The sequence below is a fragment of the Muscardinus avellanarius genome (assembly GCF_963383645.1).
Source record: "Muscardinus avellanarius genome assembly, chromosome: 12".
Classification (NCBI taxonomy): domain Eukaryota; kingdom Metazoa; phylum Chordata; class Mammalia; order Rodentia; family Gliridae; genus Muscardinus; species Muscardinus avellanarius.
The window spans coordinates 74,094,400-74,118,374 of NC_137798.1; the positions used below are offsets into that span (position 1 = coordinate 74,094,400).

The following is a 23,975-nucleotide window of genomic DNA, read 5'->3' on the forward strand; positions in this document are numbered from 1 at the left end:
AAGTTATGCATCAGCATGAAGTATACAGTGCGAGCCGTCATCTAGAAAGCCAGTTGAGTCCACATTGCTCAGCGATGGTTTGGATTTGGGTTCCTGTTGAAAGGACTGGCCAGTCTGGCCTTAAACCACATGTGGCACGAGAGCTGCAGACCCCCACCCACCTTACCCAGGGACCTTTGGGTCCCTGCCTTCAAGCTGCTGACGGTCCAGCTGGGAAGACTCAACTCAGAAGTGTGCAGAAGTAAATGACAGTGAACTAAACACACAGACGTTTCACCTCAGGCAGCTCACGAGTCACCGTCCCAGGAACTGTCCAGACTGTGATTGAGAGAACTGCTTACGCGGGAAGAAAGCCTCCAGCCCGCAGCAGTCAGGGAGGGCTTCCAGGGGAGCTGAGATCCTAGCGTGGCAGAGAGGAGGCTGGAAGAGTCTGTGCCCAGAGGACCCAGGAGCCCAGTGTGGAGCCTGTCCAGGTTCTGGGGCAGCGGCCGGGCGTGTCCTGCTGGAAGCGCTGACGACCCCTGTCCCTGAGTAACCTCCCCTGAGCAGGTGGCCGGGCCTTCTTTTTGCATAGGAGTCTCTGGGTTCACACCATCTTGTGTCTCCTCTGCAGGACCACACCCGTGTGGTGAGCCCCATCATCGATGTCATCAGTCTGGATAATTTTGCCTACCTGGCAGCCTCCGCAGACCTTCGTGGAGGTGAGTCTTGCCCCCAGGGAAGGGGCTGTCGGCCTGAAAAGAGGCAGATGAGGACAGGCAAAGCCTCGGTGTAGTGTTCTTCCCAGCTGTCAGGGTCTACCCCACCTGCAACCCTTCCTTCCAAAGAGAAATTATAGCCAAATGGTAATCCTAGCGTTTGGGCGGCTGAAACAGGAAGATTGCGGGCTCAAGACCAGCCTCAGCAACTGAGCAAGGCTCTCAGTAACTTAGCCAGACCCTATTTTAAAATAAAAAAGAAGCCGGGCATGGTGGCGCACGCTTGTACTCCCAGCATTCTGGAGGCTGAGACCAGAGGATCACGATTCTCAGACAGCCTCAGCTACTTAGTGAGGTCCTTTGCAACTCAGTGAGACCCCGTTTCAAACTAAAGAATAAAAAATAGGGCTGGGGGTGCAGCTTGGAGGTGGAAAGCCCCTGGGTTCTATCCCCAGTACTGCAATAATAATAATAATAATAATAATAATAATAATAATAATAATAATATAAAATAAAGATCTGGAGATATAGCACAGAGGTAGAATGCCCCTGGTTCAATTTCCAGTACCACAGAAATAAATAAATAAATTTTAAATAAAATGAAGAGCGATTGGGTGGAGCCCTGATTTTGAGGGCCAAATGCCAAAGTTAACTGTTGAAAGTTCCTGGCACAATCAGTGGCAGAGCCAGGCTAGTTGCTTATGTTTCCTTCCTCCAACATTAGTATAGCCTACAAAAATTCTGCTCACCCAGGGTCCATGGCCACTGGTCCTGGCAGAAGCCATGACATGACAGCTGTCTCTAGGGTAGGGTAGGGGGAGCCCTCAGCTTTGCACGAATTTGTAGCATGTGCACCCAGAGATGGTCAAGACCTTGTTGTATGATACAGTGACTGTCAGCCATTTTTGGCTATTGAGCTCTTGAAATGAGGTTGGTCTTAAAAAGTGACTATTTGTAATTGAGATGTGCTGGAAGTATAAATAAAACACACTGCAGCATTCAGGATTTCCACGAAAGTGTGAAAGAATGTAAAGTATCTCCTTAGAGTTTTATATGCTGAGCCAGGCGTGGTGGTAAACACTTGTAATCCCAGTACTTGGGAGGCTGAGACAGGAGGATTGCAAATTTGCAGCCAGCCCCAGCTACTTAGTGAAGCCCTCTGCAACTTAGTGAGACCCTGTTTCAAAATAAAGAATAAAAAAAAAAATAGGGCTTGAGGTATAGCTCAGAGGTAGAATGCTCCTGGGTTTCATCCCAGTACCCCCCCCACACACACACAAAGAATTTTATGTGCTGATTACATGCTAAAATTATATTATTTTGAATATATTGCATTAAGAATATTTTATTCAAGTCAGGCATGGTGGTGCCTCCCTATAATCCCAACTACTCAGGAGGCCTGCAAGTTCAAGACCAACATGGGCAATTTACTAAGATATTGTCTCAAAATAAAAAATAAAAAGGGCTGGGAGTGCAGCTCAGTGGTAGAGCATCAGATTTCATTCCTGGTACCACATACAATAATAATAGTAGTAAATAATAATGATGACGATGATGTAGGCATTGTCTTTTATTTTCTGCTTTAAGTACTTTTCACCCCAGCAGACATATTGTGTATTTATCTTTTTGTGTGTGATACTAGAAATTGAACCCAGGAGCATTTTACCTCTGAGTAACACCCCCAGCCCTATTTTATTTTTTGTTTTGAAACAGTGTCTTGATTCTGTGCATGCACCACCACATCTACTTATCTTTGTAGAGTCTGTCTGGTCAGTAGATGTGAACCCCACAAGGGCAGAGCTGGTCTTTCTGAGTGAAGGAATGGCTGCGTGCAGAGCTTGGCCCTCTACTGCCAGGCTCTGGTCAAGGGAGACTAGAGGAGGCCAGGGGATCAGCAGCTCTGCCCTGAGCCCCATCCTCACCCTACTCCATCCTTTAGGATTCGACTGGAGCCTGCATTTCAAGTGGGAGCAGATCCCTCTGGAGCAGAAGATGACCCGGACAGACCCCACCAAGCCCATCAGGTCAGGGCTGCCATGGGCTCTGGGGAGCCCCCTTCTTCCCCTGGCTCAGGGGCCTGGGAGGTGCTTGGGAGGCTGGATCATCGCCAGGGCTCTGAGGGTGCACAGTCTAAGTGCTGACTCTGTTCCCTTGGACCCTGCCTGCAGAGACAGAGAAGACAGAGGCCAGAGGACAGTTGTGAGGGGTCAGAGAGTAGGCGACATCCTGTCTTTATTGACTGCAGACAGGAACTTGGGGGCGAGTGGCCTTGGGTCCTGGGACCATTAGAGGGCTCCTAACTTCTCCATCTCACATGTCGTCTCTTTTCTCTCCTTAACCCTCAGGACCCCTGTCATAGCTGGTGGAATCTTCGTGATTGACAAGTCCTGGTTTAACCACTTGGGAAAGTATGATGCCCAGATGGACATCTGGGGGGGAGAGAATTTTGGTGAGTTGGGGAATAATAATAACAGCAAACAGCAATGATCGTAATCCTGACCGAGCATATTTTATGCCCTGGTCTCAGGGCTTTACATATCCTAAATCATTTATCCTAAGGGTCCTCTGAGGCAGGAACTGTGGTCTCCATTTTAAGGCTAAAGAACTGAGGCCTGGAGGGGTAAAGCAGTTTGCCCTGAGCCACACAGCTAGTCAACAAAGAGGTTTAGGTACTTAGGGGGAGCCTGTGGCCACATGGTTAGACATGTCTGTTGAGGAATGTACAGACTGAACACAGACCATGGCTTCAACACATGGCTGCTTCCCTACCAGAAGGGCTGAGAAGGGTGTGCAGCGGGTCAGGGGGATGCTGCATATGATGATGGGCCAGGCTGGGTGCCAGCCCTGGCCATCCACCTGCGAGCTATTTGATCCCAGGCAAGGCACAGTCTCCCTGGGCCTCAGTGTCCTTGGAAGAGGGGACAAGATAAACGAGAGGAGGTTGTTAATGCATACATAGCACAGTGCTGGTGGCCACTCTCGCTGGGTATGAGGCAGTAGAAACCCACTAGACCCTCCCGCAAGGATCAGGAAGCTGCCTGGCTCTCCCCAAAGCAGCAGGGAGGGGGAGGGAGCCCAATGTTTCAGTAGGGAGCAGGACAGGATCTGCTGCTCAGACAGTGTTAGGGCCGCAGCCCACCATGGAGTGGTCACCAGGTAGGCTGGGAGCCCAGACTCCATCCCCCGCATGTGTGTACCGAGCGTTCTTGGTAAAGTCAGTCAACTTTTTTTTTTTTAGTAGTACTAAGAATGGGACCCAGGGGCACTCTACCACTGAGCTACCTCCTCAGCCCTTTTAATTTTTTGAGACAGGATCTCTCTAATAGGCTGGCCTGGAACTTTTGATCCTCTGGCCTCAGCCTCCTGGGTAGCTGGGATTACAGGCATGCAGCGCCATGCCCAGCTAAGTCAGTCAACTCTTTGAACTTCGGTTTCTTCATTTGCCAACTAGGAAGCAAAGGGCCTTCGCTCCCAGGGTATCAGTGAAATGGAGTTGGATAGAGTGTGTATCAGTTGAGGTCCTGGCTGGACACAGATGGTGCCCTCTACGTAGGTGTTCATTAAAGGACATATTTGTAGGGTGGGCAAGATACAAGGATAGGGTCACTATAGTCCTGGGTAGTACCATAACCACAGGGAGCTGTAACCATATCTGGGCTCCAAAGCCAGGGGGAGGGAACACACCTACAGGGGCTGCGGTCTTGTGCTCCTGGGTAGAGGGTCAGAGAGCAAACACCCACCCTCACAACTCTCCCATTTCCTGCTTGTTGTACCTGTCATTGGAAGGAAGAAAGCCCAGGGGTGAGCCCACACAGGCCACCTCCCAGACAGCGGGGTGGAGGGCAGAGCCGCCCCACAAGGTCACCAGAGCAAAGGCAGGTCTCTCACAGCCTGTAAAGTATGAAGACCTGGCCTTGCCCTTACAGGCCTTTCCCACTGTCTCCTTTTGTTCGACCAGGTTTCTTGAACAACAAGTAGAGCTGGTGGTATCCCATCCGTTTGTCAGGTGGGGAAACAGAGGCAGGTACTGCCTCCCAGATTTTAGTCCGAAAATGCCATGTCTGAGAGGCGCACGCAGCTCCTTTAGCAGAGCCGCTTAAGTGTGTGGGCGTTACCAAAGCCTGTGTCTCTGAGATGTTAGGAGCAGGGCTTCTCCTCTTTCTCTACAGCCAGGAAGCAGATGAAAACCCAGCCAAAAAAAAGGCCTGTTCCCACCTTGGGCCACTAGGCCGAAACGGGCGTGGGGTTTCCGAAACTTGCTCTTGGAAACCATTTCCAGGCAGGCATTTGGAGGAGTACATCCTGGGAATGGGGTGCAGTGAGCCGCCCATCCTGACCCCCTTTCCTGTGTTCTGGGCCTAAGTGATCTCTGTATCCTGGGTCTTGGCCCGAAGGCAGCTTTGGCAAAGTCAGTTTCTCATAAAGACTCTGAAAGCTGGAAAAAGAACATTCTCCCTGCATCCAGAGACCTTTTTCTTTCCTTCTTTCCTTTTTTTTTTTTTTTTTTTTAAGCTAGGGACTGACAGAAACAAGTGAATGATCAAATATCTCACTTCAAACTCTGCCCGAGGCGAGAGCTCAGCGCTTGGGGAACTTGAAAGGTACACCGAGTGGTTCTGCTCAGGGTTTTGTTTCTTAGAAGAAATTCAAAGAAATGTCTAGGCTGACCTGCTGTTCAGATGAGCAGCTGCTGGTACTGGTTTTGAGGAGTGAGACTCCTGTCTCTGGTGGGTTTGAGTCATTCATTATATTTCTTTGTTGAAGGAAGGGAGATGCCCATACTGTGTTTCTGTGTCCCCTGAGACAGCCAAACTTAGGAGTCCAGAGGTCACCAGAGAGGGGCCGGCAGATGTGAAAACCTCATTGAGAGTCTCCCTAGGGATACTTTTCTTTATATACTTATTTATTATTATGGGGGGGTACCAAGGCTCCACCTAGTCCATGCTAGGCAAGTACTTATCACTGAGCTACACTCCAGCCCCAGGAATCTTTTTAAAACATAGCAGGATCAGCCAGGCATGGTGGCACACGCTTGTAATCCCAGCATTCGGGAGGCTGAGACCTGGAGGATCACGGTTCGCGGACAGCCTCAGCTACTTAGTGGGGCCCTCTGCAACTCAGTGAGACCCGGTTTCAAAATAAAGAATAAAAAATAGGGCAGGGGGTGTAGCTCGGAGGTCAAATGCCCCTGGGTTCCATCCCCAGACCCGCAAAAAATAAAATATAAAAAAATAAAACATAGCAGGATCATGTCCCTCCTCTGCTTCCATGATACTCACCAAAGTCCTCACCCTGGCTCCCAGGCCCTGAAACACCAGCCTTTCCCCCCAAAACCACACCCCATGAGCCCCTTCTCTGACTCCGCCCTGCTCTATTGGCCTCCAGGCCTCCCTGCTGAGCCTGTGCGGCAGGCCCGGACCTCTGGGCAGGCGCCTTTGCCATCTCACACCAGGAAAGCTCTTCCCCTGACAGCCACAGGACTCTCCATTGCCTGCTTCCTGTCTGAGCCTAAAAGTCCCCTTTTCAGTGAGAGCTTTCCTAATCAGCCTAATTTGAAATGTAGTTCGGAGCCGCCGGGTGTGGTGGCACCTGCCTGTAATTCCAGTACGTGGGAGGCTGAGACAGGAGGATCTTGGGTTTGAGGACAGCCTCAGCAACTTAATGAGACCCTGTCTCAAATTTAAAAATAAAAAGGGCTGGGGGTGTAGCTCAGTGATAGAGCGCCCCCGGTTTCAATTCCCAGTACCACACACACACAAATGTAGTTACTCCAACTCCCTTAGCCTTCAGCCCCTATTCTGTTTAATTTTTCTCCATTGCACATATCACCATCTGATAGATTTCATATTCTATACATTTCCTTGTTTACTTGTATGTTTTCCTTCCTATCTTACTGAATTTTTATCTTCCTCCACTAGAGTGTAAAGGAATCTAGAACAGTGTAGGACATGTAATAGATTTCCAACAGAAGCTTGCCAGATAAACTAGAGTCTGATTCAAAATACGTGTCTTGCTGGACAACGTGTGAACGGCAACAGCGCGTGGCAGTTCTGCCGCTGAGTAGTGGGTGGCCTTGAAAAGGTCACTTAATGTCTTGGAGCTTCATAGTCCTTCTGGGCATGGTGACATTGACCTATAATCCCAGCTACTCAGGAGGCGGAGGGAAGCCAGAGGATCGCAAGTTCAAGGCCAACCTGGGCCACTTAAGACTCTGTCTCAAAAAACAAAACACGTAGCTGGGCACAGTGGCAGAGCCTGCAATCCCAGCACTCCACAGGCAGAAGCTTGAGCTCAGGAGTTCAAGACCATCTTGGGCAACATAGACATCATCTCAAAAGCAAAAAATAAAACAATAAAAATAAAGTTGGGTGTGGAGAAAGAGACCATGACTGGACCCCTTGAAAGATAGTCTTTTTCTTTTCTTTTCTTTTTTTTTTTAATTAAGGACTTTCTGGGGCAGGAAGGAGGTGTTTTAGCACCACAGGGTGTCCAATGCTAATGTTAATATGAAGGGAAGGAGGAAGTCAGAAGAGATTGTGCGAGGCTCAGCCAGGTGCCAACGTGGCTGTTTGCCATGAAAGGGGATTGGCAAGTGGAGAACAGAGAGGGTGACCTGTGACGCCCTCGTCAGGAAGCACGGTGGCACTTCTCGTACCTTTCCATACTTCTGAGGACCACAGTCACCTGCTAATGCTCTTTCAGCTCCACCAGTGCCCTCAGAGGGCCAGCAGCAGCCTGCACAGAGACCACCTGGGCCTAGAGAGGTGCAGGAGCAGCTGAGGTTTCGCTTGCCAGTGCCCACGGCTGGTCGATGGGCAGACGCGTCTTCCTTAGCTCCTATCTGCCTGGGGCCTCCTGGACACAGGCTGGCAATGCTTGAATGTTTGGCACACAGTTTTCTATCTGCTCATGGTCTTGGGGTTTCTTCAGAGCTTTCCCTGCTACTCTCCCAGGTCCTAGTTCGAGGGTGTGTGTGTGCATGGGTGTGTGCCCTTGTGTGTGTGCACACATATGTGCACAGGGTAGGCAGGGGCAAGGAGTAGGGAAACCAGACCCAGGATGTCATACCCCAGCAAGTGCCTCCAGTGAGATGCCAAAGAGAAGGGAAGCCAGCCCCGTCCCACCCACACCCAGCGGGACTGCCCAGGGCCTTCCGGTGATGGCCGCCTGCCGCTGTCTCCTCAGAGCTCTCCTTCAGGGTGTGGATGTGCGGCGGAAGCCTGGAGATCGTCCCCTGCAGCCGGGTGGGCCATGTCTTCAGGAAGCGGCACCCCTACAACTTCCCGGAGGGCAATGCCCTCACCTACATCAGGTAGGCCACTGTGGGGAGAGCCCTGTAACCTCTCAGACCTCACTTTCCCCACTTGTCCACTCCCAAGTATGACATCCTGGGATTACAGGTATTTCCAGGGCAGGAAGGATGAAGTTGACTTCTCTCACCTTGACTCCTTTGTCCACAGGCGTCTTGGAAGACGAGTCAGATAACCAGCTGAGTAGACAGACTCAGCTACTTAGTGAGGCTCTTTGCAACTCAGTGAGACCTATTTCAAAATAAAGAATAAAAAATAGGGCAGGGGGTATAGCTCGGAGGCCGAATGCCCCTGGGTTCCGTCCCCAGACCTACCAAAAAAAAAAAAAAAGCAAATATAACCAGCTGAGTTCTGCCCTTCACCCACTAAACCTCAAGTGTTGGCCATGGATGCCAGAGTCCCCAACTTTGACTTGGTCAAGTACCTGTCCATCCATGTCCCCACATCGATGTTTTTCAGAAGAGAGTGGGCAGTGTCCTGGAAGACCACCCCATGACCACTGTCCGGATGGGTGGTGAAGGGCGGGTGGGGAGTTATCCTGCAGGCCCTCCCCCTTCAGGATGATTCTTCATCTGCAGCCTGTGCTGCTGTGTTTAAAGCAGCAGCTGCCCAAGTCTGGCCGACTGCATGGCCTAGAATTTTGTTTTGCTTCTCCCACTCAATCTTTGCTTTTAAGATTATAAAAGTAATACATGTTGACAGTTGAAAGACTCCAGCAGGAAAAAAAAGATTGAAGCAGTACCAATATAAATTAAATATACACATATTTATATTATGTATCTACATTATTACAGAGAAAAAAGTGAAAGTCCTTTTACCTACCCTTTGTCCTGTGTCTCTGTCTTGTCTCTTCAGAAATAGCTACTGTTAATAGCAGCTAGTCTTATTATTTCAGGCCTTTAAATAAATGTGCATGGTGATGCACACCTGTAATCCCAGTATTTGGGAGACTGAGAGGGGAGGATCCCAGTTTCGAAGCAAGCCTCAGCGAGACCCTGTTTCAATATTAAAAAAATGAAAAGGGGTAGAAATATAGTTCAGAGGTAGAACACCGCTGAGTACAATCCCCAGTACACAAACAAACAAACAAACAAAGTGCTTTTAATAGATTGCTGGTCTGTCATTTCAGGCCTTAAGTACATTTTCATATATGCAGTGCGTGTATATAGAGACACGCCCGTATCTGCTTCTGTCTTTGTGTCACCGGCCCTGCTGTGTGCCCCTCAGCAGCATGCTCCCTGCGTCCAGGCACTCTCTCACACACCTCCTTCCAGGACAGCACACACCAACCACGGCCTCCCTGCCCAAGGCCTCCTCGCTCTCCATCACATGGAAGTGGCCTGTTCTACTGAAGGGAGTCTCGGTTGTCACTAGTGTTTGTTAAACAACTAGTCTTGCCCCGTCCTTTTTGCCCGCAGGCAGGTATTTTCTGTGCAGATTTCTTCAAGTGGAGAATCAAAGAATACACGAACCTTCAAAACTGGTGGAGATTGACAGGCTGTTCTCCCAGAAGGCTGTACTGATTTCTGCCACCCTAAATAGTATTGTTTTGCATATACTCCTGCACAGAGCTCAACTCTTTTTCCATATATATATATGTATATATATATATGTATGTATATATGTATATGTATATATATACATATATATATATATATATATATATATATATATTCTATAAGAGCTCATCTTGATCCTAACCCAAACCCTGTCACTTCACTGGTAGCCTTGTTTTCTCTTTCCTACCCTTTTAGGAATACCAAGCGCACTGCAGAGGTGTGGATGGATGAATACAAGCAGTACTACTACGAGGCTCGGCCCTCAGCTATCGGGAAGGCCTTCGGCAGGTGGGCCTCCAACCTGCCCCACGCATTTGCCTCCCTCCACCAGAGCCCCAGAAAATCCCAAAGTGGTGAGCAGCCCAGGGAGCTGCTCACACTCTCCCTGGCAACTGACCTCTGCTGCTCATGGGCTCCCCTGGGCCCGGGAGGGTGCTCGATGCAGGGACCAGACCTGGTCCTCGAGGGGCACACACGCTGGGGAAGTAAAGGTAAGAGGTTTGCTGTGAACGCGTGGCCGTCCACAAGCCGCCCGCCAGGAGAGGGGCATCGGTGGGAGTACTTAGGAAGGAGCGCCTGCAGAAGACATTTCGGGTCTGCCTCCACCCCCGCTCAGAATTGTGACCTGTCAGCCTGTTTTCCTGTCGTGGACTGTTATGACTGCAGTCTAGTTAGGCATTTTCAAAATGCAGATGGGTTGTGAAATCAATTCAGTGAGTCGTGACCAGCATCAAAAAAAGAGAGAAAGAGAGAGGAGGAGAAACATGCCATAGATTAGATTAGTACAGAACAGAATAGAGAATCAGAGTTGATTGCAATTAAGGGTAAGTATTGTTTTGAGAAACTCTCATTTCAGTTGTGTGGGCGCGCATGCTCAGGTGTGTACCTGGGGTGCTACACTGAGGAAGATGTGAGATACATATTTACCTCCAAGAGAAGGATATGGCCAGAATAGTTTGGAAACATTGTTAATGATCAATCATGGATGAATCAGCTTCCCTTCCTTTATTTATGTCTATCCTTTTTTGAAAGAGTTATATTTCTGATTGTGGTGGAACATGCCTGTACTCCCAGTACTTGGGAGACTGAGCAGGAGGGTTGCAGGTTCGAGGCCAGCCTTAGCAACTTAGTGAGGCCTTGTTTCAAAAAACAAAAAGGGCTGAAGGTGTCACTCAGAGGTAGGATGCTCCTGATTTAATCCCCAGTACTAAGAACAATAAAAATTAATTAAAAAGTAATGTCAATATTTCCTTGTTTTTGTTTTGGGGTTTTTTTGGTGGTACTGGGGGTGGAACCCAGAGGCTTTCTACCTCTGGGCTATACTCCCAGACCTATTTTTAAATATTTTATTTAGAAACAGAGTCTCACTAAGTTGCTGAGGCTGGCCTTGAACCTGTAAGATCCTCCTGTCTCAGCCTCCCAAGCGTGGGGATTACAAGCATGTGCCACCATGCCCGGCTCACTATTTCCTTTAATGGGGAACTAATGCCTACTGAGGACCTATTCTAGGCTAGGCACTTCCATGTTTTCTTAAATTCATTTGATTTTCACAGAAACCTTCTGAGGTGAGTAGGTCTGCAGTTTACTGTCAAAGACACAGGTGAGGCTAGGTGGCAATGAGGGTCCTTGGCCAGAAGCCATGCAGTTGGTGTAGCTGAGGAGGGTGACCAGGTTGAACTGTGGCATGCTGAGGAACCAGAGGATGATTCTGATTTGCCAGAACTACTGAAAGATATTTAGAGCATGCTCTCCGTATCATTAGACCCTTTATCCTAAACTGGAAGGCAGAGCCTGGCATTCTGGTACATACCTCTAATTCCAGTACTTGAGAGGCTGAGCTAGGGAGATTACAGGTTTGAGGCCAGCCTCAGCAACTTAGTATGACCCTCAGCACCTTAGCAAGACCCTGTTTCAAAATAAAAGGGTTGAAAGTATAGCTCAGAGGTAGAATGCCCCTGGGTTCAATATTCTGAACCCAATAAATAAACAAACCAGAAGGCAGGAAAGGAAAACTAGTTCATGAAGTCTCTGTTGGCTATGAAAATAAGGAGCAGTTTGCACGCTGAGGTCTCAGGGGCGAGAAGTCCAGGGTAAAGCGTGGGCCCCGTGGGCCTCTTGGAAAGATGAGCTCAGGGAAGGGCTTAAGGAGAGGGGAGGGGAGACACAGGAGACTTGAAGTTGTAGGTCAGAGGCGACAGGAGGCCATGGCTGGACAGGGCAGGCTTGCCTGGCTCCTGCCCTTGCTGCCTCAGGTAGGTAGGGGCCAGGGACCCACCTGGGGCCTGAGGAGGGCCACCTTCCTTCCCTGGCTCCCTCCTCATGACATGGCCTTACCCAGCCTCATCTCCCTTCAGTGTGGCCACACGAATCGAGCAGAGGAAGAAGATGGACTGCAAGTCTTTCCGCTGGTACCTGGAGAATGTCTACCCAGAGCTCACGTGAGTGTGGCTGCCCATGCCACCCGCTCCCACCCCTTGTCTGGCTCCTTCTAGCTGTCCAGGTTTGTCTTCAAGAGGAGGCCCTGGGGAAACTGAGAGGGCACTACCAGGAACTGTCAATTAGGCACAGAGGAACCAGGTTTTTAACAGACTGGGTCTTGGACATAGAAGCGGATATTGTCCCCTTAGGGAAACAACACTGCATTATGCAGCCAAAACCACAGAAGCCTTCTGCACCTTTGACTCTGTTCTCTTCCTTCTGGGAGCATATCCTGAGGACATAAAGCAGCCAAAGGCGGGGTGGGGGTAGGGGTGGGGGTGGGGCGTTGACAGGTAGATGCTGAGATACTACAGGCTTAGCAGCAGCTGCAGCAGAATAAGAAACAACTATTGATAGGGGCTGCGTTCACAGAATCCCAGCACATTCATTTAAACAAATACTGCCCACCTACTAATTTTATAATCACAAGGGGTTGGGGATGTAGTTCATGGGTAGAACACTTGCCTAACGTGGCCAGGGTCCTGAGTTCAGTCCCTCGTAATGCAAGGAAAAACATTGTGTGTGTGTGTGTGTGTGTGTGTGTGTGTGTGTGTATAAACTTTTTCTATATACACAATTATATGTATTATATATAAATTACATAACATATAATTGTAGTTATAATGCACAATATTATAAATATATAATTAAAATTACATGTATGATATATATTTGTACCTATACATATTATATAGCACACACATTGCTGGGTTAAATGAGTAGCATAATCTCCCTTCTCTTGCTTCAACGACTCATTCCTATCTAGATTCCTCACCCCCAGTCCCAAAGGTGAGGGGCCAGGCACGGGTCAACAATGATGGTTAGAAAGGAGAGTCATCAACAGGAGGATAGCGGTGTACGGACAGCCTCAGCTACTTAGTGAGGCCCTTTGCAACTCAGTGAGACCTTGTTTCAAAATAAAGAATAAGAGCCAGGCGTGGTGGTGCACACTTGTAATCCCCGCGCTTAGGAGGTGGAGACAGGAGGATCATGCAGGTTCGAAGCCAGCTGTGCTGGCTTAAGAGACCCTGTTTCCAAATTTTAAAAAAAAAAGTATAAAATAGGTCTGGGAGTGTAGCCCAGAGGTAGAAGGGCTTCCAGAAATCCCAGTACCCAAAAAAATTAAAATAAAATAAAGAATAAAAAATAGGGATGGGGGTATAGCTCGGAGTTAGAATGCCCCTGGTTTCCATCCCCAGTACCACACACACACACACACACACACACACACACACACAAAGGAGTGTTATCAGCCCAAATGAGACAAGGTTTCCTTGAAACTGAGGATCCTAAGAGTGGTCCACACTGCTCAGAAAGTCACAGGGAGACTGAAGAGGCGGAAAGAAAAGGCTCTGCCTCCCTGGGCCTGCCCGCAACTGCCACAACCCCATCCCTCGCCCAGGCGGGAGCCCTGCAGCTGACCTCAGCAGCTGCTAATTTATTACCTTCAGTAGGACTGTCAGGAATAGGTGTGCAAGCTGTGTATCTCAGAAGCACACCACATTTGTGAGGGTGTTGGCCACAGAGTGGACATTGCACGCTTATTACAATAAACCCAAGCATGCAGGGAATGGTGGCGCATGCTTGTAATCCCAGCATTCAAGAGGCTGAGATAGGAGGATCGCGGTTCGTGGACAGCCTCAGCTACTTAGTGAGGCCCTCTGCAACTCAGTGAGACCCTGTTTCAAAATAAAGAATAAAAATAGGGCTGGGGGTATAGCTTGGAGGTAGAATGCCCCTGTGCTGCCAAACACACATACACACACACACACACACACACACACACACACACACACAACCCAAGCAGATAGCATGAACCCGTCTTCTAACCAAACCAGCATATTATAACAATTTTTTAACAGAAGAAAAGTGGCTTGAGGCATGGGTACCTATTGTATTTCTAGAAAGGCATCGTAAGGTCTGATGGCAGCCTGCTTAGAGAAGACCCATAGAGAGGGAATCATTGTGAGACTTAAGAGGGCCCCTGACAGCAGGACAGCTCTGCCAGGTCGCTGGGGAAGTTGGTGATGACCGCCACCCGCTCGCTGCCCCAGGGCTACCGCCACAGAGAGTGCCCAGGATTCTGTATCCCAGGCCTGGTCTCCAGGGAGGTCCCTGGGGCTCTCAGAAGAACCCCTGGAGGCCAAGGCTGCTCCTGCCCGCCCCCTGCTGGCCAGGCCTGCAGGTCACAGAAACCTCCGTGCCTGAGGGGGTGGGTAAGCTGGAAGGACAGAGGATCAGCCTGACCCCTGCCTTTTCTCTCAGGATCCCTGTGAAGGAAGCACTTCCTAGCATCATTAAGCAGGGTGCTAATTGCTTAGAATCCCAGGGCCAGAACACAGCCGGTGACTTCCTGCTTGGAATGGGGCTCTGCAGAGGGTCTGCCAAGAATCCCTCTCCACCCCAGGTAAGGTGCTTTGGGCCTGTGTGTCATGCGCAAACATGAGTGTCACACCCTCATCAACACAAGGGCATGGAGACTCCAGTGTGGACCAGCGCCCTGGCTGCCCTGGTCCCATGTCCTGTTATTCCCTCCACCCTGCAGTGTCCCTTGGTACCTCTTTGCCCTCCCAAGTCCAACTAAGCTCCCCTCTCCCAGCATTTGATTATGAACATTTCCAAATATATAGAAAAATTCAAAGAACTGCACAGTTCTTTGAATTTTTTCTATACCCATACACTCACCCATACACTGACCCCTGGCTTCTGAGATTATTTGTAGGAAATCTTCAAAAGCACACACTGGATTTGCTGTCTACGCATCTGTCCATCAGAGCCATCCTCTTCTTGTCTTGCAGGCTTGGCTGTTCAGTGACCATCTCATCCAGCAGCAGGGGAAGTGCCTGGCTGCTACCTCCACCTTAACGTCCTCCCCTGGCTCCCCGGTCACACTGCAGACGTGCAACCCGAGAGAAAGCAAGCAGGTAAGCCTCCCCATTCCCCCACCTCTGGGCGCAGCCCCCCAGGGCGACCTGCAGGCTTGAGAGATCATGAGAGGCTTCCACTTGAGTTGTGACATCTCGGATCAGCAGTCCAGAGTGAGGGTCCCCGGGGCCCAGGTCAACGTCTAGGTCCAGCCTATTATTTTGCTCATGGGGAAATGCTTCTTTGGGTCTTTGTTTAATGTTAGTCCTGCCAGTCTGAGGGTAGGGACAGTAGTTTGTCTTGTTAATGCTGTATCCCTAGCCCCTGACAGCCACACAGCTTGAATAAGTGTTAGCTCTCACTGCAGCTATAAGAGTTTAACATAGATCATTGTGTCCAATCATTGACCACCCAGTGAGGGGGACATCTTTAGTAGTGAGCCCATTTCATAGGTGAGCAAAGCAAGGGGGATTAGTCAGATCACACGTCTGTTAAAGGGTAGAGCTAGGATTTAAACCCAGGTCCCTGTGACTCTTAAGTACATAGTAGATGCCTAATAGGTACTTCTTGACTGCTGACTGACTGGGGAAACTAAGACCCAGATGCATCAGTTTCCTGGAGACATGCCAGGCCTACCTGTCAGGGAGAAACTGATGCTCAGAAAGATGAAGTCACGTGCCTGGGGCATACAGAGGCAGTGACAGAGGAGCCAGAAGCCAGCTTGCTGGAGTCAGCTGAACTCCTCCGCGCTTCTCCCTCCCTGGCCGGAGAGGCTGCCCACTCCCCAAGGAATGGGACCCAAGGCCAGAGGCTGCTGGTCCTTCCCCCTGCCCCCTCCCGCAGTGCCTCCCTACCTGGCTAGCGGGGATGGAGGGGCCTGCTCTCTACTTCTGCCTGCAGGGTTTTCCGCCCACCCCTTTCCTACTTGCTTGGGTCAGCTCTTTTTTTAGGGATGACTGGGAGTTTGCTATTCCATTTTGGAAAAGCAGCCAGGTGCTTCCTTCCAGCCGTGTGTGTGTGTGTGTGTGTGTGTGTGTGTGTGTGTGTAGTGTGTGAGAGACACTTGTTGGGGCTGCTGTACAATTTGGAAGCACTTTTTTTTTCTTTTCTTTCTCTTTTTTCTTTCTTCTTTCTTATTTCTTTCTTTCTTTCTTTCTTTCTTTCTTTCTTTCTTTCTTTTTTTTTTAGGTACTGGGAATTGAACCAAGGGGCATTTTACCTCCAAGCTACACTCCCAGCCATATTTTTTTTGAAACTTGGCCTCTCTAAGTTGCAGAGGGCCTAAGTAGCTGAGGCTGGCTGCAAACCTTCAATCCTCCTGTCTCAGCCTTCCAAGTACTGGGATTACAAGTGTGGGCTACCACACCCAGCTGGAAGCACTATCTGACTGTCCTTTCTGCCCTGAGGTACCCATCTTCTGTCTGGCCCCGGGTGGGGCTGGCACAGACCTCCTTAGGGGAAAGCCTTGAGCCCACACCTACCCCTCCTTGTAAAGCCAGAGCTGCACATGTCTGCCTGGCAGCCTCCACTCAAATGCTTCTCTGGGGCTGGAACCTCCATTTGCCCACTGTGCTCACCCAGCCTGGGGCCCATGGGACTCTCCCTGGCCTCATTCGCTCTGCACCTGCAAGTCCTACCAGGGCTTGAGCACTCTGGGTACTTGTGTCCCTCCCTTCCCAGGAGGAAGGCATGAACAGCTTGCCCACTGCCAAGCCTTCTGGAGTCTGGGCCTGTCTTCATGGCTCCCCTCCAGCCCCATGCCCAAGGACATTTGGGTCTCAGGTCCATTAGACCAAGTACAATGGGGTCATCCCTTACATCTCCCTGAGCTCCAGTCTCCTCACTTAAAAAAACAAAGGGCTCCCTCCCCTGCCTGCCCTGAAAGGCACTTCAAGAGCAGAGACTATGCAGATGGGACTGTGTCTCTTAGACTGTGTCCTTGGCCAGGCCCAGGACTGAGAGGAGACTGAGAGGGGCCCAGAGGAGGCCTGTAGCAGTGGCAGGAAGTGAGGGTCCTGCCATTTGGGGAGCACCTCCTGATGATTGGGTGATTCATTCATTTATCACAAAATAAAACCACACCGGGTCCCACCTTGTGCTCAGGGATATACAGATGAGGTTGGCAACATGGGTGAAAGAAGGTCACGGACTTGACTCCCCAAGGCACCCATGGGCTGATGGAGGAGGCACAGAAAGGGGCAGCCGCTTACAGAGGGCTAGGTGCTGGGGCTGCAGGCCCAGAGAAGGGACCTGCCCCCTCCATATGATCAGGGGAGTGAGTTAAATGGAGGTGGAAGTAGAAGAGTGCGATCACATGCTGTGAATTGCGACTGCAGGGAGCTATGGCTCCTCCACTTACTACCCCTGACCCTTGGGGCCATTCAGGCCCAAGAGGTTAGTTCTCAGCCTGGACCCTCACAGCTCCACATTCCCAAAGGGAGCCTGGGATCCACAGCCCCCCACCTTCCACCCTGATCACCCCACATGCTCCTGCAGCTCTAGCCCTGGCCCCGAGGCTGGGCGCAGCTCATCTGCTGCTTGATGAGAATGTGGACTCTCCCCTTAGAGGCCTCTGGGCTCCGTCCATGTAGTCAGAAGTGCTTCCACCTGTTATTGAGGACAACGAGGTGGATTTGGGAAGAGGGAAATGGTTAACCAGCAGGAAAACAAACAGGAGAGAAACCTCAAACAGACTTTGCTCGATATTCAGTCTTCCCTGAGTCCTGAAACCTGGGCTCAGCCCTCATTCCTTCTCCTCCAAGTTCTAGATGACACTCCATCCTCCATCCAGGTCCTTCTAAAATGTTCTACAGAATAACTCTTTTCCCCTTGTCAAACCTGGGAGAGGAAGCCACCAGGAGGTGATCCAGAAGTCTCTTTATGACCCTGTGATAGAGGAACTCAAGTACTCTCACCATCTTACCGGGATGGGCCATGTCTGCAGAGATGGCAACCAATTCCCACCAGAGGGTTAGGTAACAGCCTGATGGCTACAGGCCAGGCTAGAAGCTTAAGGCTTCAGGAAGGAGACATTGTGTGTGTGTGTGTGTGTGTGTGTGTGTGTGTTACTGACGACTGAACCTAGAGGCATTCTACCTCTGAGCTACGTCCCCAGCCCTATTTTATGTTTTATTTTGAAACAGCATCTCAGTAAATTGCAAAGCATCTAAGTTGCTGAGGCTGGCCACAAACCTGCACTCCCCCTATCTCAGCCTCCCAGGTACTGGGATTATAGGTGTACACCGCCATGCCTGGCTAGGAGTAATCTTGTTCATGAAAGTAAGAGATTCACCTAGGCCAGGACTCGCAAACTCAAGTGCCTATAGTGAGCTAGTGGGGAAGTCCTAGAAGAATTAGGATCAGGCAGGAACTATGGCAAAGTGCAGAACTAGAGCCCCATCTACAGCAGATGGCAGGGAAATCATCAACCCACCAACCAATGCTTCCTAATAAATTTTGAGTCTAGTGCCCCAAACAAAGATAGAATGCAGATTTATATGTAGTAACTAAGCCAAACTTGAAATAAACATGGTTCTGGCCAAACAAAATACATCCCTGGGTTGGATTTAGCTCATGGGCATATCCATTGTCTTCTCTAATCTAGACAGCAACTTAAGGCCAAACTACAGAAGCAGGTGCCCGTTGGGAGGAATGGGGTGGGCGGCCCCCTAACCCATGGGACACAGTCTGTTTTAAATGAGGAGGGCATGTCCTAGGCATATGTAGGGTTATATAAAATGAAGGTACACACATTATTTTTAGCCTTTGCTTTCTCAACACCTTCCTACCTCTCTCCTTCCTCCTAGAAATGGAAGAGAAAAGGATCTTTCATCCAGCACTCAGTCAGCGGCCTCTGCCTGGAGACAAAGCCTGCCCAGCTGGTGACCGGCAAGTGTCAGGCTGACGCCCAGGAGCAGCAGTGGCAGCTGCTGCCACACACATGACAGTGGCCCCAGGGCCTCCTGTTCCTTTTGCATGAGACTTTGGGACTGGAAGGGGGTTAGGGTGGGGGAGTGTCAAGCGGGCCGTTTCCATCTCCTCACATTTCTGCCGGATCCATCAGAAAACACCCCTGCCACGACACACATTTCACCAAAGCTTCTTCTGGGGAGAGTACCGGGGCACGCCCACTGTCCTCTGCCTTCCCGGCCCTGCCCAGGGAGAGGAGATGGTCAGGGTGCCAGACTGTTGATGGTCAGAGGCTGGGCAGGTGCCCCTGGCCCTCTGTCCTCTCCCTTGGCCCTTCCTGGGGCTCCACTCATGGTGTGTGCACCCTCCTATTGTTGCCCATGGGTGCAGGGGCCTAGTGGGGACATGGGGCCTGCTGGTGGGGACAGTGTGAGAGGAGAAAGTGGACAGCCTGTGGAGCTGCTGAAGGCTGGGGAAAGAGGGAAGGAAGGCGAGTGGCCCCCTGCAAGGGCAGGTGGAGAACTGGAGGGAGGAGTGAAGCTCAGGGCCTGACAGACGCCAACCCAGGGGATGGGGATGGGAGATGGGATTTGGGGGCAAAGGTTGGAGAATTTGCAGAAGAACATGGATGGAGATGCTGCAAAGAAACAGAAAGAAAAGAGATGATGTCTCTTCCCCAAACATCATCCCACCCACACTTTGCCAGCCACAGGGCATGAGCCCAACACATGCCTCCAGCCCTGCCCCCATGGGTGCCCATGGTCCTAGAAGGAGGCTGCAGAGGGGTTGGTCTTTAAGGGCCATCGTGGAGCACAGCTTATAAAACAGACTCCACTTCTGTTTGGCCATGTGTTAGGCCGACACCTCTCGGGCCTTGATGACCAGCTGGTGCCCTGTCTGCCCTGCCTGGGCCCACTGGGAGGACAGGCAGCTGTCATGCAGCCTTGGGCAGCCCCATCCTTGCTTGTAGTTTGGCACCCCTGCTTTCTGAAAGGTCTTTGCCTCTGTACATACAGCATCATGTGTCATGGTGGCCAATAAGAATGGGACTTCTTTTCTGGGGCATGAGTATCCCCTAAGTCACCAGGGCCAAGTCACATAGGCTAAGCATCATCCTCGGTCCCTTCCCCTAACGGGAGAGCTTCTCTCAAAGCATCAGCCATGGCAGGCCCTGGGAGGCTGGCTGGTGGCTCCTGTGTGCGTGGAGGAGTCCAGTTCCTTCTCCCAGCCATTGAGAAGACACCTATGAAACCTCCCCCACAGCCTGGTCGTGGAATCCTTTCTGCTAATCCCTGCCCCCCCACCCACCCACCACTGGCTTTGGAAGGTGATCATAGGCAAAGGACTATTGGAATCAGGACCCCTGGACTCCCTCCCAAAGCAAACCAGCCTGGGGTGGACACTTCTAGCCCTCTTTCATAGGAAAGGGGGCTGCACAGTCAAAGGAATTCACAGATTCTAGAAGGCCAAGCTGTCCTCCAACTATTGTTTGTGTATACATGTATGCATTTATTTGGGGTTCCGGGAAAAGAGGGATTTCTCTAGTTTTTTAAAATCCCTGATTCTCAAAGGTTTACACCTCTGCTCTGGATGGGGGCTACCATCCACCTGCGCTGCCATCCCTGTCTGCCTGCTATACCCAAACTTCTGTTGCCCGGTTCCCTTCCACATGGCCCTGGGGGTTGGGAGCCCAGCCTGTGCGGTTCACAGCACCAACTGTGGGGGATCCTCCAGCAGTTTCCCCTCTCCTCCCGGCCCTCACCAGCACCCTCTTGGCAGTGCTTCTGTGCCCAGTATGTTCATAGGCTTGGCAGCCAGGCTTCTCCCATTCTCTGTTGTGTCATTCCACTGCTGCCGGCCTGGCTTCAGACCCCCTGTTCTCTGAGAAGCTCCTGCTGCAGCCTGGGACAGACTTGGGACAGACCCGCCATGTTCAATCATGTACTTTTGGGGCTGCGAGCCAGAATGAGGACTGCCATTCCGAGGATCTTTGGAGGGTCTCGCCCTCATATCTTGTGGTTAGACCAGGCTCTGTGCTTGTCAGCTGTCCTTTGTGGGGACCCAGGTCAATTCTGTTTTTGCTTTTCCTCTTGACCAAAGCATGTGCCACTAGCTGTCCTTGAGGGCATTGTCTTTATGAAATATACACCTGGAATAAAACCACTTCTTACATGCTCATGTGCACCAGTGCCTTCCTCCTGAATCCAGGGCCAAGCCGTCCGGGAGCTTCAGCCTTCCATCAAAGGGAAACTGACCATGCTCGAGTCCAACCCTCTCCTGCACCCAGGGTTGGCCGCTCTGTGGGGAGGAGCCAGCAGGTGGCCCGCTCCTAAGGCAGGCCTGGGACTGGAGCTCAGGAACCATCTCATCCTGGGCTCCTGGTGCCTTATCGCGGATGCTACTGGGGGTTGGAAATAGAAATCCAAGGGCTCCTCCATCACTCTCACCTTTGGCCAACCTTCTCTCCTTCCCTGGGAGCCAGCCCCAGCCTCTCTGAGATGTCCTTCTTCTCCAGCACACAAGAAACCAGTGGTAAAAATTTAGACAGGCTATTCATTTTTTCTTGTGGGGGGGCAGTAAAATAATTCTAGAAAGAGTCCTATCAACCGAGGCTTGCTTGATCAGGTAGCAGATGTTCTGCTTCATGTTGCCATGGAAACCAATTGGAAACCCCCGCCATTTCTGTGATCAGAAGCTGAACCTACCCAGGTAAAAATAAACGCTGCTTCTATGCGCATAGGGTCTGCTGTGGGGAGGCCAGGGTACACTAACTTCTCCATCTCCACCCCCCCCCCACACACTGACCTGGATTCTGACCCCTGGAGCAGAGCCCTGGCTGGCTGCAGCGCACACTGCTTGGCCACAGCATCCAGCGGGCTTGGGACTTAGACGAGTTACCGCACAAGTCCCTGGCTGCAGAGTCTGTCCATCCATCTGTCCCCTCTGACTGCCCAGCATCTTCTCAGGCTCCCCCAGTCCAGGCTGGGACAGCTTCCCACGCTCTGCCCACTGTCACGCCAGCCACAAGGGGCTGGGCGCCAACTTCTCCAGAGTCAGGCTCTCTTCTTTTGATGCTTCAAAACTGTCTCTTCAGAGCCCCATTTTCTCTCCCGTCCCCTTTTTGTTGTTGTTGGGTCTTTTTGGTTTGCGTCCTGGGGATTGAACCCAAGGGCCTTCTACCTCCCAGCTACACCCCATCCCTTTTGAAAAACCGAAACAGCATTTCACTAGGTTGCTGAGAGTTTTTCTACTTGCTGAAGCTGGCCTCGAACCTGTGATCCTCCTGTCTCAGCTTTCCAAGTACTGGGATCATAGGTGTGCGTCACTGTGCCTGGCTTCCTTCCTGTACCTCCCATCTGGGAGAAAAATTGAGGCTGTTAACTTTTAGCCAGCCCCTAAATCCACAAAATCCCTCCAGCTGGCCGTTAATGGGCTTTATATAACTTGGTGGGAGAGTCTCCCAGAGCAGGAGGGCTGGGTGGCAGAAGGGACTTCACACTGGGGCTGGTTGCCCATTTGTCCAGCAGGGAGTGGTTCCTGGATCCTGAATCCTGGGCCTTTGAGACTTGGCTTTGGTGTTAGGCAAGTATTCTGCCTCTGACCTGCACCTCGCTCAGCCCCATGGCTTATGTTTTCACAAAGGGCCTCATGACTGTAATCCCACAGCTTGGGAGGCTGAGTCACAGGTTCAGCGCCAGCCTTGGTAATTTAGTAAAGACCCAGTCTCATAATAAAAAAAAGTGCTGAGGATGTAGCCCTGTGCTAAAGTGCCCCTGGGTTCAACCCTTGATACCATATGCACACACGCACACACACACACACACACACACACACACAAACACTAACCTGGGCATCACTATCACTGTCCAGGTGTCTGGTGGAGAATGTCTTCTGCCCCACCAGATGGGGTGTGGTCCTCTCCCCCAAGAGGACCAGAAAGGAAACCTGGAAAGACTGGAGTTCATAATGTCCAAATGTTCACTCCAGAGAATGTCCTCGTGTGTCTGGCATTTGTGTGTCCCTGCGCTGGTCTGAGTCAGTGTTCCTCCGGAAGGAGGGAGGGGACCCAGGCAGACCTCTCATGGCCAGAGGCTGTTCACTGCCAGGCACTTAGCAAAAACCTGGGGATGGAGCCGCGCAGCTGCTCTCTCCTGGCTAGGCAGCAGGACTGTCGTCGTAGCTGAACTGCATTAGGGCTCCAGAGCCATCTGGGGACAGCCCTCTCCCTCTGAATTCAACCCGTGAAGTGTGCAAAGAGTGGACTGGGTGCACGGACTCTTTATTTTCTGTGTGTGGTAGTGGGGATTGAACCCAGGGGTATTCTACCTCTGAGATACACCCCCATATCTGTTTTATTTTTATATTTATTTATTTGGTGGTACTGGGGTTCCTGGAAACCCTTCTACCTCCGGGCTACACTCCCATACCTATTTTTTATATTTTTATTTGGAAAAGGGTCTCTTAACCCAGTGCAGCTGGCTTCAAACCTGCGCGATCCTTCTGTCTCCGCCTCCCAAGCACAGGGATTACAAGCGTGAGCCACCACGCCTGGCCTTTTTAATTTTTTTTACTTTGAAACAGGGTTTCACTAAGTTGTTGAGGATTTCACTAAATTTCTGAGGCTGGCCTTGAACCTGTGGTCCTCCTGTCTCAGTCTCCCAAACACTGAGATTACAGGCCACTGAAATTACAGGATTACAAGTATGTGCTACCACACCTGGCAAAATCCCTGTATTTGTAACGAGTGGCCCAGGTGATGTGTGTGTACATTTATGTCTTCGGCTCTCTGTGCCAGGAGGGAGAGCTGGTGGCCCTGGGGTTGGGGGTTGGGGGCAGCCATGTGGGGCACAATCAGGCTGGGACTCCAGGTAGAGTATGCTGCAAGAGGCAGCCTGGGGAATGAAGGCCTCCCTGTTCTCCTCATTCCGCCCCTTTCCCCCACCCCGGAGCCGGAAGAGTGTGGAGACCAGAGCTAGGAGCTAGCGGCTCAAGCTAAGCAATGGTGAAGTCCCTGCACTGACTGGGGACACCAGTCCCTGGGGCTGGCTGAAGAGTGCCCTGAACCAGGAGGTAAGAGTCTCTGGAGGCGGATGCTATGGGACCACCCAGTGGGGCCCCGGCTGCCCCCCCCCACCTGTGGTCAGGGGCCTCCGGGT

The 23,975-nt window shown here is 51.0% G+C and overlaps 1 protein-coding gene across 1 annotated transcript in view; it reads left to right on the forward strand.

Annotated features, from left to right (window-relative positions):
* GALNT16 (polypeptide N-acetylgalactosaminyltransferase 16) overlaps nt 1-18,854 on the forward strand; it is a gene marked incomplete at both ends in the record, with an annotated part of 92,508 nt that extends 73,654 nt beyond the window's left edge. Inside the window, 9 exons of the mRNA XM_080708108.1 lie at nt 614-701; nt 2,638-2,722; nt 3,044-3,147; nt 7,884-8,010; nt 9,763-9,855; nt 11,922-12,005; nt 14,311-14,452; nt 14,844-14,969; nt 18,717-18,854. Coding sequence (XP_080564234.1) covers nt 614-701; nt 2,638-2,722; nt 3,044-3,147; nt 7,884-8,010; nt 9,763-9,855; nt 11,922-12,005; nt 14,311-14,452; nt 14,844-14,969; nt 18,717-18,854 — 987 coding nt within the window. The remainder of the gene's footprint in view (nt 1-613; nt 702-2,637; nt 2,723-3,043; nt 3,148-7,883; nt 8,011-9,762; nt 9,856-11,921; nt 12,006-14,310; nt 14,453-14,843; nt 14,970-18,716) is intronic.
* Nucleotides 18,855-23,975: the final 5,121 nt, after the last annotated feature.